Source organism: Scyliorhinus torazame, chromosome 16 (genome assembly GCF_047496885.1).
Source record: "Scyliorhinus torazame isolate Kashiwa2021f chromosome 16, sScyTor2.1, whole genome shotgun sequence".
NCBI lineage: Eukaryota > Metazoa > Chordata > Chondrichthyes > Carcharhiniformes > Scyliorhinidae > Scyliorhinus > Scyliorhinus torazame.
Genome location: NC_092722.1, coordinates 65,499,000 through 65,512,099, shown reverse-complemented (window position 1 = coordinate 65,512,099; position 13,100 = coordinate 65,499,000). Strand labels below are relative to the sequence as shown.

Sequence of the window (13,100 nt, the reverse complement as noted above, 5' to 3'; positions counted from 1 at the left end):
TCCCCTTTACATCAGAGGTTCTTGCAGTGAAACACAGTATAATGTTGTCAATCAAAACTTACAATACAAACAATTAAACACAACTGTCAATAAGCTAGGCATTTTGGCGGACACCGATTCATGTGTGGTTGTCGGCAAAGCTCGGGCGTCTGCTTTTTCAGAGCTTTCACTTCAGAGGCTAATTCTTTAGTTCTTGCCCAAGCTGTCGATCTGTTTTTTTAGCTGCCAACCGCTGCCCTTCTAGGCTGCACACCGGGCCGCTCTTACCTGAATCTCATGGCACAGCCTCTGTGATGCCTTCTTCACATTGTGGCATGCCTCTGCCAAACCCTGCATCTCCTCCTCGAGGTTTCATTCTTGCTGCATTCACCCTCACATTTTTCATCTTATTTCTGCCAAACCTGGCCTCTTGCACATTCCTGATTTTCAATGCTCCACCATTGATGGCCTATCTGGGATTCCCTCCTTAAACCTCGTTCTCGCTCTCCTTTGTAAGCCGTTCATTAATATCTACTTCATCTTCTTGCCACTTGATCTAATATTTCTTCAAATTGATGTCAAATTTTTTTTGTTGATGCTGCCATAAAGCATTCTGGGATGTTTACTGTGTTAAAGATGCTATATAAATGCGTAGTTGTTTGTCTTTGCTCCATCATTCTCTCCTTTAGAAATTAACCCTCTCTGCCAAATGAATGATTAGTTTAAAGAAAGGAAAAGTGAAAAAGGTTATTTAAATTTCTCAACAGAAGTGAAGAACCCAGAAGATTATGGGTTTGACTTGTTGAGGCGATATCAAGATAATATTGTTGATGCAATAATAGACCTCCGACCTCTGCATAACATCCTATCTGTTGCTGAAGATATATCTGATAGTGAGAAAGAGGTATGAAGTAAATTTATTTTTATTTTGTCAAGTATGATATGGCGAGAGTCATTATTCCGTGAAAGCTGCAGCATAAGTGGTGAGCAGTAGTCCAGAACTTGCCATGCAGGGGGAAGCAGGCTGTGCACAAGAAACGGTGCTTTTATGACGTGTAGATGTGCAGCAGCTCGCCAGTCTTAAAGTAACCTCACAATGAAACCGACAGGCTGCATACAACAAAGGGAAATGGAGCATTGTTTTGTGTTGGAATTTTATATTTTTGGTCTATTGGCGGATGTGTTTCTGCCGCTTTTTTCTTCATGCAATGTCATCTAGATCAGTGCGATGGAGCTACTTTTGTTCCGTTTTCAATCTTGTGTTTGCCAACAACTTGCATGTGTTTTGGAAGGTAAATAAATTACTTGGGTTGTGTGTATTGTAGTATCTCGACACGGTAACAATGTAAGTGTATGTAATGAGACAGTAGGACTTGGTCTCGAGTCAAATAGAAAAAACATTAGGGGCGGCACAGTGGCTAGCACTGCTGCCTCACAGCGCCAGGAACCCGGGTTCGATTCCATTCTCTGGTGACTGTGGAGTTTGCTCATTCTCCTCGTGTCTGCGTGGGTTTCTTCCGGGTGCTCCGGTTTTCTCCTACAGTACAAAGATATGCAGGCTAGATGGATTGGCCATGCTATATTGCCCCGTACGGTGGGGTTGCAAGAATAGGGCGGTGGATTAGGCCTAGGTAGGGTAATGAATCAAAGGGTCAGTGCCAAGTCAATGGGCTGAATGGCCACTTCCTGCACTGCAGGGATTCTATGGATTTTTTTCTTGCATCTTTTTTGAGTTCAGATTTTGAAAATTAAAAATGAGCTTTGATTACAGCTATTATTTGTGGTCAAGGAGTAGCCAATAGACTATTGTGTTCAGAGAATATCTGCAACAAGTATGACCGGGAACCCCTTCCTTCCATGGGAATAGGCCTGTTGTGCCAGTCAGGAGATTATCTTTGTGTTAAGGGAGAACTTAGTTTGTCATAAGCGAAAGGATATTTCTACGCGCAAAGAAAGGATTTTGGTTGTCATTGGGTGTCACAGGAAAATAGTTGTTGCGTGGCTTGGAGATGATTATTCATACTTCATGGTTAATATCATAGATGCCTGATTTGTTGGGAGGGTGTTGGTTACAGATCGGTATGTCTTAAAGAAGGCTCCAAAGTCTTCTATAGGTTTATTGCAAGTCTGTATTAGCCACTGGAAGTATTTACACATGTATAGTAAAGGGTTTGAATTAGGACCTGTCTCCATACTTGGGTTTAGACATGTCTCTGCTCAACACCACGCTGCCCTGAGGTCTGGGTCGTATGCCTTACGTCACTGTGTGGTGGCATTGTACTCATTCACAATTACCTTATGTGCCAGGCTCTGATGCGGCCAAGAGTCTTCCTCTGCTTAATGGATCCATTCAGCTGTCTCCAATATTCTCCCTTCACCTCAACCTCGGGAACTGCTGGAGTGACATTGGCCGTATTAGGTTCTCTGCTCCTGTCACTCACTTGTCTCTCCTTCCACCATACCAGCCCGCATTAGATGATAGGACAAAATCTATGTCCATTTAAGCTAATTTTGTGACATAAACTAAAGGCAGTACTATCATAGAAATTACAGTGCAGAAAGGAGCCATTCGGCCTAGCGTGTCTGCACTGGCCCTTGGAAAGAGCACCCTACTTGAGCCCACACCTCCACCCTATCCCCGTAACCCAATGTAACCTTTTTGGACATTAAGGGCAATTTAGCATGACCAATCCACCTAACCTGCACATCTTTGGACTGTGGGAGGAAACCGGAGCACCCAGAGAAAACCCACGCAGACACTAGGAGAACTTGCGGACTTCGTACAGACAGTGACCCAAGCTGGGAATCGAACCTGGGATCCTGGAGCTGTGAAGCAACAGTGCTAACCATGATTTATTTGAGAATAAAACAGGCACATTGTGCTTGTTACCGATTAGTGCGCAACTCCATTTTTTAACGTAGTTGTTTGTTTGGACTATTAAGAATGAATTGCTGTGACTTCCGGTTGCGGCTATGCCTGGGTAGGTTGCACGTTCGGCAGCTCCCGCCGTGAAAGGATTTTTGGGCCCTTTTAAGGAGCCGCAGCGGCACTTGAGCGACGATTCCTGGTGTGGAAAGGCAACAATGAGGTTCCCCCAACACTGTATGGAGTGGACCAGGAACAGAGCGGTCAAAACAGCGGCACTGGAAAAGAGAGGAAAGCGGGTGCGGGAAAACAAGATGGCGGCGGGTGGAGACCAGGCAGCGTGGGCTCAGTGGTCTCGGGAGCAGCAGGAGTTTCTGAAAGCTGCTTTGCGGAGTTGAAGGCGGAGATGTTGGTCCCTATGAAGGCGTCGATCGAGAGGCTGGTGGAGACCCAGAGGGCGCAGGGGACGGCGATTAAGGAGGTGCAGCAGAAAGCCTCCGGTAACGAGGATGAGACCATGGGCTTAGCGGTGAAAGTGGAGGCGCACGAGGCGCTGCACAAAAAATGGCAGACGTTAGAGGACCTGGAAAACAGGTCGAGGAGGAAGAATCTGCGGATTCTGGGTCTCCCTGAAGGTGTGGAGGGGTCGGATGTCGGGGCGTACGTGGCTAGGATGCTGGGCACGCTGTGGGCACGGGAGCCTTCTCGAGGCCCCTGGAGCTGGATGGGGCACACAGAGTCCTGGCAAGGAGGCCGAGGGCGAATGAGCCGCCGAGTGCTGTGGTGGTGACGTTTCACCGTTTCACCGACAGGGAGTGTGTCCTGAGGTGGGCGAAGAAGGAGCGGAGTAGCAGGTGGGAGAACGCTGAAAACCGCATCTACCAGGGCTGGAGTGCAGAGCTGGCCAAGAAGAGGGCAGGATTCAACCGGGCCAAGGCGGTTCTCCATCAAAAGGGGGTGAAGTTTGGGCTGTTGCAGCCAGCGCGGCTGTGGGTCACGCATCAGGACCGACACCACTATTTTGATACGCCGGACGAGGCGTGGCTGATCACGTGGAACGCGAGAGGCCTGAATGGGCCGGTCAAGAGGGCCCGGGTGTTTGCGCACTTAAAGGGACTGAAGGCAGATGTCGCTATGTTGCAGGAGACGCACCTGAAGGTGGCGGATCAGATCAGGCTGAGGAAGGGATGGGTGGGGCAGGTCTTTCACTCTGGGCTGGATGCGAAGAACAGGGGGGGTCGCAATCCTGGTGAGCAAGCGGGTGACTTTCGAGGCGGTGAGTATTGTGGCGGATAAAGGGGGCTGTCATGTGATGGTGAGTGGTAGGCTGCAGGGGGCCCGGGTGGTGCTGGTGAATGTATATGCCCCAAATTGGGACGATGCAGGCTTCATGAAGCGCATGCTGAGCCAGATCCCGGATCTGGAGGCAGGGAACCTGATAATGGAGGGGGGGTGGGGGACTTCAATACGGTACTGGACCCGGCACTGGATCGATCGAGGTCGGGCAGGAGGCCAGCTGCAGCCAAGGTTCTGAGGTGGTTTATGGATCAGATGGGGGGAGTGGACCTGTGGAGGTTTGCCAGGCCAGCGGCGAGAGAGTTCTCCTTTTCCCATGTGCACAAGGCCTATTCACGGATAGACTTCTTTGTGGTGAGTAGGGCGGTGATCCCAAGAGTGGAGGGGCAGAGTACTCGGCCATAGCGATTTCGGACTACGCCCCGCACTGGGTGGAGCTGGAGTTGGGGGAGGAGAGGGGCCAGCGCCCGCTGTGGCGCATGGATGTGGGACTGCTGGCGGATGAGGAGGTCTGTGGGCGGGTCCGAGGGTACATTCAAAGGTACATAAGAGGCCAATGATAATGGGGAGGTACCGGTGAGTGTGGGCTGGGAGGCGGTGGTCAGGGGAGAGCTAATCTCAATCAGGGCTCGGAGAAGAGGGAGAGATTGGTGGGCGAGATACTGAGTGTGGATAGGAGATGCGTGGAATCTCCTGAAGAGGGGCTGCTGAAGGAGCGCTGGAGCCTCCAAAACGGAGTTTGATTTGCTGACTATGGGGAAAGCTGAGGCCCAGTGGAGGAAGGTGCAGGGGGCAGCGTACAAGTATGGGGAGAAGGCGTGTCGGATGCTGGCGCATCAGCTACGTAGGAAGGAGGTGGCTAAGGAAATTAGAGGAATCCGGGACAGAGGGGGGAACACGGTGCGGACTCCAGCCAAAATAACTGAGGTCTTTAGTGACTTCTACGGGAACCTGTACAAGACAGAACCCCCGGAGGGGGGGGGGGGGGGAAGAGGGGATGCGGTGGTTCCTGGACCAATTGAGGTTCCCGAGGGACAGGTCGAAGGTTTGGGGGCCCCGATCGGGATGGAGGAGCTGCTTAAGGGGTTGGGGAGCATGCAAGATGGCAAGGTCCCCGGTCGAGTTCTATAGGAAGTTTGTGGAACTGTTGGGGGGGGTGGGGGGGGGAGAAAGAGTGGTGGCGGCAATGGACGCGGAGAAGGCATTTGATCGGGTGGAGTGGGAGTGCCTGTGGGGAGTGCTGGGCAGGTTTGGGTTCGAGGTGGGGTTCATAGGATGGGTCAAATTGTTGTACCAGGTCCCGGTGGCGAGCGTATCGACAAATCAGCTGAGGTCAGAGTGTACCGTGGGACGAGACGGGGTGCCCCCTGTCCCCCCTGCTGTTTGCCCTGGCAATTGAGCCGCTGGCCATGGCACTAAGGGAGTCTAGAAACTGGAAGGGGTTGGTCTGGGGAGGGGAGGAGCATCAGGTCTCATTATATGCGTATGGCCTGCTTTTGTATATCGTGGATCCAGTGGAGGGGATGGCAGAGGTCATGCAGACCCTTAGGGAGTTTGGAGACTTCTCGGGATACAAGCTCAATGTTGGGAAGAGCGAGCTCTTTGTGGTGCATGCGAGGGGTCAGGAGAAGAGGCTGGAGGAGCTGCCGCTCGAGGGTGGAGAGGAGTTTCTGGTATTTGGGTATCCAGGTGGCCAAGAGTTGGGGGGGTCCTGCATAAGCTCAACTTGGCGCGGTTGGTGGACCAGATGGAGGAGGACTTTAAGAGATGGGACGTGTTGTCACTCTCCCTGGCGGGCAGGGTGCAGTCCGTTAAGATGACGGTCCTCCCAAGGTTCTTGTTCATGTTCCAGTGCCTGCCTATTCTCATCCCTAAGGCCTTTTTCAAGCGAGTGAGCAAGAGCATTATGGGGTTTGTATGGGCAAGTAAGACCCCAAGGGTTAAGAGACTGTTCATGGAGCGCAGTCGGGGTGGGGGGGGGGGGGGGGGGGGGGGCGGCGGCTGGCGCTGCCGACTTTGTGTAGCTATTACTGGACAGCTAATGTAGCAATGATTCGGAAATGGGTAATGGAGGGAGAGGAGGCAGTGTGGAAAAGACTAGAGGCGGCGTCATGTGTAGGTACTAGCCTGGGGGCACTGGTGACGGCACCGTTGCCACTGCCGGCGACACGGTACACCACGAGCCCGGTGGTGGCGGCGACATTGAGGATCTGGGGGAAGTGGAGACGACGCGGGGGGGGGGGGGGGGGGCCTCAATCTGGTCCCCGATACGGAACAACCATAGGTTTGCACCGGGCAGGATGGATGGCGGATTCCTAAGTTGGCATCGGGCGGGAATTAAAAGGATGGGGGACTTATTCATTGATGGGACTTTTGCCAGACTGAGGGCGCTGGAGGAGAAATTTGGGTTACCCCCGGGAAATGCCTTCAGGTATATGCAGGTTAGGGCGTTTGTGAGGAGGCAGCTCGAGGAATTCACAGCAGCTGCCTGCCCGGAGGATACAGGACAGGGTGATTTTGGGCGTGTGGGTCAGAGAGGGTAAGGTCTCGGCGATATACCAGGAGCTGCAGTAGGTGGAGGAAGCCTCGGTGGAGGACTGAAGGGCGTGGGAGGAGACGCTGGATGAGGGCCTATGGGCTGACGCCCTGGGCAGGGTTAATTCCTCCTCGTCTTGCGCCAGGCTCTGCCTGATCCAGTTTAAAGTGGTGCACAGGGCGCATATGACAGGGGCGAGGATGTGTAAGTTTTTGGGGTTAGAGGACAGGTATGTGAGGTGTTCGGGGGTCCCAGCAAACCACGCCCATATGTTCTGGGCGTGTCCGGCGCTTGCGGGGTTTTGGAGGCTCGAGCGTGGAGGCTTGGATCAATGACATGGCGGGGTTTCTCAGGCTGGAGAAGATAAAGTTTTCCTTGCGAGGGTCTGTGCAGGGGTTCTCCAGGCGGTGACAACTGTTCCTTGACTTTCTCGCGGAAGCTAGGTGGAGGTCAATAGCAGCAGCAACCTGGGAGGGGGTTTCTTGTTTGGTTTATGTAAGGGGCGTTTGCCCCATTTTGTTCTCAATTTGTTGAATCGTTTAAGGGTTAGAGGATTAAGTTGCTTTGGTTGTTGGCGTATTGCCATTTTTATTTTGTATATTTCCTTTTTTGGAGTGTTCTGTAAAAACTATTGAAAAACTTTGAATAATCCTATTTCAAAAAAATAGAAAAAAAAGATAGAATTGCTGTGGTCCTGCATAGTTGTGAACAGCTCAGGAGAACCTGAATTTTTATCAGCACGAGCTGTTTGTGTTTGGAAGTATTGAAGAAATATTGCAATATTTAGCTAGCATTGTCGAATATCTGCAACCCGACTGACATCTTGTTGCGAAAATAGTTATTCAACTCCTAGATCTGACTAAACACAAGATCTAATGTGTAAAATGTAGTATCGGAGATGTCCTGTCAAGATGTCCTGTACAGTTCCGTCGTTCTAAAAAAAAATGATTGTGCCTTTTGCAGCTGTGGTCTCTAAAATGTTTATATAAGAACTAGCCCCTCCAACCTGTTCAGCATTCAATACAATCATGGCGGACCTCATCTCGTCCTCAACTCCACTTTCCTGCCCATTCTTCATAACCCTCTAACCCATTACTCGTTAAAAATCTGTATCTCTCTATCTCCTCAAATTTACACAATATTCCAGCATTCCAGCATTCACCACACTAATTAGCGAATTCCACAGATTCATGACACTTGAGAGAAGTAATTTCTCATGCTTTGAATCTGCTACCCTTTATCTTAAAACAATGACCTCTCATTCTCGATTTCCCCATAAGAGGAAACATGTCTGTGCGTCTACTTTGTCAACCCCCTTTGTCAACCCCCTTTATCGTCTTATGTACCTCAATTAGATCTCCCCTCATTCTTCTAAACTCCAGCGAGTATGCACCTAAACTACTGAATCTCTTGTCAAATTCCTCATCTCTGGATTCAATCTCGTGAACCTCTGAACTGCCTCTATGCAGCTACATCCCTCCTCAACTGAGGAGACAAGAACTGTACACAGTACTCCAGGTGCAGTCTCACTAATGCCTTGTACAGTTGCAGCAACACTTCCCTACTTTTGTACTCTCTCTCTTTAGCAATAATTGCCAAAATTCCATTTGGCTTCCTTGTTAACCTGCTCTACCTGCATACTCGTTTTCTGAGATTCATGCACGAGAGCACCCAAATCCCTCTGAACCGAAGCATTCTGAAGTTTCTGTCCATTTAGATAGTAAATTGCCTTATTTTTCCAACCAAAATGGTTAACCTCACACTTATCCACATTAAACTGCATCTGCCAAATTTTGGGTCACTCACCTAACCTATCCATCTCCATTTGTAAATTTCTTATTTCCTCATTTCAACTTATTATCTCAAATATTTTAGCGTCATCTGCAAATTTGGCTATAGTACGTTCTATCCCTACATTCAACTTATTAATATCGACTGTAAAATAGTTGGGGTTCGAGGACCGAACCTTGTGGCGCCCCATTAGTTACCTCTTGCCAACCAGAAAAAGACCCGTTTATCCCGACTCTCCGCTGGTTAGCCAGTCCTCCATCCAAGCTAATAAGTTAACCCAATCCCGTGTGATCTGTGTATTAACCTTTTGTGTGGCACCTTATCAAATGTCTTCTGGAAGTCCAGTGATACTACATCTACAAGTTCGCCATTACCCACTTTATTTGTTATACCTTCGAAGAACTCTTACCAAATTTGACAACACGATTTGCCCTTCATAAAAGCTTGCTGATTCAGATGTATTGCATTTTGACTTTCCAAATGTCCTGTTATAACTTCCTTAATAAGTTTTGGCATGTTATGATCACTCTTCCCTCAAGGATCCTTAGCTATGAAATCGTTAATTAATCCCCCCTCATTACACAATACCAAATCCAGAGGAGCCTGCTCCTTGGTTGGTTCCACAACATATTGCTCCAAGAAACAATCTCTATTATATTAAATTAACTTTCCCTCGAGGACACACTTGCCAATTTGATTAATCCAATCTATATGCATATGGGCTGGATTAATCCTCGGGAGGAGATTAAAAAGCAGGAACTCTAAAAACAGTAATCTCAGGATTACTCTCAGTCCCACTTGCTAGTGAGCATAGAAATAGTAAAATTGAGTGATTAAACCTGTGGCTGGAAAACTGGAGGAGGGAAGGCACCAGATTTCTGAGGCATTGGGACTGGTTATGGGGAAGGTGGGATCTGTACAAGCCAGAACACACCTGAACAAGTCTGGGACGGTTATGCTTGCAGGGAGATTCGCTAGTGCTGTCGAGGGGGGTTTAGACCAGATTGACAGGGGGATAGGAACCTGAAGGAAAATTTAGAGTAGAGAACAGGAGATGGGAAATTAGTGGGTGACTTGGAACAACAGGAAAATCACGGTAAAAAATATACAGCACAGGAAGTTGGCAGTGTTAAATGCTATATATGTAAATGCAAGAGGAAAAAATGGCAACTCAACATCCCTGGATATAGAGTTTTCAGACAGGGTAGGGAGGGGGATACAAAAGTGGGGGTGTAACATTCTTGGTTAAAGAATCAATGTGAGGAGGGATGATGTATCAAAACATCAAATTAGGCCATATGCATTTAGGTCAGAAATTTTAAAAAGGCAGCCAGACTGCTAGGGTTCTAAAGGCCCCCAAATAGTGGAAGTGAATAAGAGGAGCAAACATGTAAGCAAACCTCTGAGTGCAAAAACAATACGGCCTTAATAGTTGGAACTACCATAATATCAATTGGAATATGGAAAGATGAAGGGCATAGAGGGCACAAAACTCGTAAACTGAAATCAAGAGAACTTTTTATAGCCAGCACATAACAAACCCAACAAGAGGGGGTGCAATTCTAGATTTAGCCTCAGGAAATGAAAATGGGCAAGTGGATGACGTAGCAATGGGGGAATCATTTTGGAGATCTTGACCATAATGTAGTTCGATTTAGCATCATGGGAAAGAATGAACAGAAGTAAAAGTTCTAAACTGGTCGAAGACAGATTTTATGAAGTTGAGAGGTGAACTTATGAAAGTAGACTGGATACAGCTATTCAAAGGAAAAATTGTCAAATCCGAGGGAGGTGTTCAAAAGCGAGATTCTACGGGCATAACCCACAAAAACAAACGATAGTATTACCAAACCTAGAACCCCTGGTCATCCCAAAGCATACATGGTAAGATAAAACAGAAAAATAAAGCTTGTGAAAGTGACACAAAGCTTAATACTGTAGAATGCCTAGGGGAGTATAGAAAGTACAGGGGTGAAGTGAAAAAGGAAATTACGAAAGCAAATGGGGGACATGAGAAAATATTGGCAGGTAAGATCAAAACCCAAAGCTAGTTTACCAATACATTCAGACCAAGAGAATAACCAAAGAAAGAGTGGGGCCTGTCGTATACGTGGTGGCATGTGTGCAGATGCTGAAGGTGTGGACAGGGTTCTCAGCGACTATAGAAAATGTTGGGAAAACTCGGGTCTGGCAGCATCTGTAGCGAGGGAAACAGTTAACATTTCAAGTCCATGTCAACCTTCTTGTATTACTTGTCCACAGAATTAAAGAGAAGGGCACATGTGATGAATGTTATACTGTTTAAAGGGGGTTGGAGCAAAGTAGAAGGTCAGGGAAAGGTGGGGCATCGGAGAGATGTTATGGGCACAAGACAAAAGTAGTGTTAAAAACTAAAGAAAGTGCTGATGGCATAAAAAATAGCACCATGTGTTAATAGCAGAACAAAGGTCAGCACTCTGCGAAAGCAAGCTTTAAGAAAAATGACCGGTGGTCCTGTGGGGAAAGGGGGGGGGGCAACCTGTTGGATCAAAAAATTGGTTTAAAAAAGGTCATGATGGAGGAGAGATTTCATAGTTTAAATTTGTTGAATTCATTGTTGAGTTCTGAGGGATGTAACATTCCTAATCGAAAGGTGAGATGCTGCTCCTCCAGTTTGCGTTGGGCTTCACTGGAGCATTGCAGCAGATCAAGGACAGACATGTGGCCATGAAAGCAAGGTAGTGAGTTTAAATTGTAAGTAACAGAAAGGTTAGGCCCTTGCTTGCTGACTGACTCTTGCAAAGTGGTCAGCCAGTCTGCGTTTAGTTTCCCCAGTGTAAAGGAGACTGCATTGGAAGCAGATGGATACTTTAGACAAAATTGAAGGAGATGCAAGTAAAACGCTGCTTTACTTGAATGTTTGGGACTTTGGACAGTGAGGAGGGAGGAGATAAAGGGACAGGTGACAGTCATCACATTTCCCCCCATTAGCTCTGAAGAAGAGCCATATAGACTCTACCTTAACTCTGTTTCTCTCCCCACATATGCTACTAGGCCTGCTGAATTTTTCTATTTTTATTTCAGGTTTCCTGTATCCAGAGTATTTTGCTTTTATTCTCAATGAGTACTTTGTCTCTGCCTTCACTGAGGAGGGGATGATGCAGATATTCAAGTTAATGGAGGAATGTGAAATATTAGATACAATAAGTATAACGAGAGAGAAAGCATTGATAAAGTCCTGACAGTGCAGAAGGGAGATCATTCGACTCATCGAGTCTGCACTGACCCTCTGGAAGAATTGTCATTCTTGATGGTGAAAAATCACCTTGGCCAATGGGGTTGTATCCCACATTGTTAAAGGTATCCAGGGAGGAAATAGCAGATGTTCTGAGGGTCATTTTCCAATCCTCACTAGATACACGTGAGGTCCAAGAGGATTGGAGGATTATGTTCCTCGTACCATTTCAAAAGGGTGTGAGGTATAGGGCCGAAAAATGTAGACTGGTCAGTCTGACTTCAGTGGTGGGAAAATTATTGGAATCAATCCTGAAAGATTAGGATTAATTAGGGATGGCCTGTACGGATTTGTTCGGGGAAGATTGTGTCTTACTAACTTGATACATTTTTTTGAGGAAGTGACGAGGAGGATCAATGAGGGTAGTTTTGAGGATGTTGTCTACATGGATTTCAGTAAGGCATTTGACATGGTCCCACATGGCAGATTGGTCAAAAAAGTGAGATCCCATGAGAAACAGGAGAAGGTGGCAGGTTGGATCCAAAATTGGCTCTGACAGGAAACAAAGAGTTTTGGTCATTGGATGTTTTTGCGAATGGAAAATAGTTTCCAGTGGTGTTCCACAGGGCTCACTGTTGGGGGGGGCCCTTGCTGTATATATTAATGATTTGGACTTAAATGTGGGAGGCGTGATTGGAAAATTTGTGGATGACACAAACATTTGCCATGTAGTTGATCGTGAAGAGGATAGATGTTGACTCCAGAATGATATCAATGGTTTTGTTGAGTGGGCGGCGAAGTGTCAAATGGAATTCAATCTGGAAAAGTGTGAGGTAATGTATTTCAGGAGGGCAAACAGAGCCAGGGACTGCATCAATAAACGGGAAGATATTGAGCGGGGTTGAGGAACTGAGAGACTTTGCAGTACATTTCACACGTCCTTGAAGGTATGAAGACAGGTGGATAAGGTGGTGAAGTAGGCATTTGGAATGCTTTCCTTTATTGGGTAAGTTATTGAATACAAAAGCAAGGACATAATGATGGAACTGTATAAAACTCTGGTTAGGCCATGGTGGAATTTTGTGCACAGTTCTGGCCAACATGTTACAGGAAGGACATAACTGTTCTGGAGAGAGGGCAGAGGAGATTTACAAGAATGTTGTCATGGCTTGAAAATTGCAGCTATGTGGAGAGATTGAATAGGTATGGGTTGTTTTCGTTAGAACAGAAGGGGCTAAGGGGTGGCGTAATTGAGGTATACAAAATTATAAGGGGCCTAGACTGGGTAGAAGGGAAAGATCTGTTTTCCCTAGTTGAGGGCTCATTTACCAAGGGGCATAGATTTAAGGTGATTGGTAGAAGGATTAGAGGGGACATGAGGAAAGCTTTTTCACCCCAGAGGGTTTTGGGCATCTGGA

The 13,100-nt window shown here is 47.4% G+C and overlaps 1 protein-coding gene across 7 annotated transcripts in view; it reads left to right on the top strand.

Moving 5' to 3' along the window:
* zbtb40 (zinc finger and BTB domain containing 40) overlaps nucleotides 1-13,100 on the top strand; it is a 113,312-nt gene that overhangs the window by 32,836 nt on the left and 67,376 nt on the right. For all 7 annotated transcript variants that reach the window (XM_072478590.1, XM_072478586.1, XM_072478588.1 and 4 more), the window contains one exon: nucleotides 747-883. In XM_072478590.1, the coding sequence (XP_072334691.1) occupies nucleotides 747-883 (137 nt within the window). The remainder of the gene's footprint in view (nucleotides 1-746; nucleotides 884-13,100) is intronic.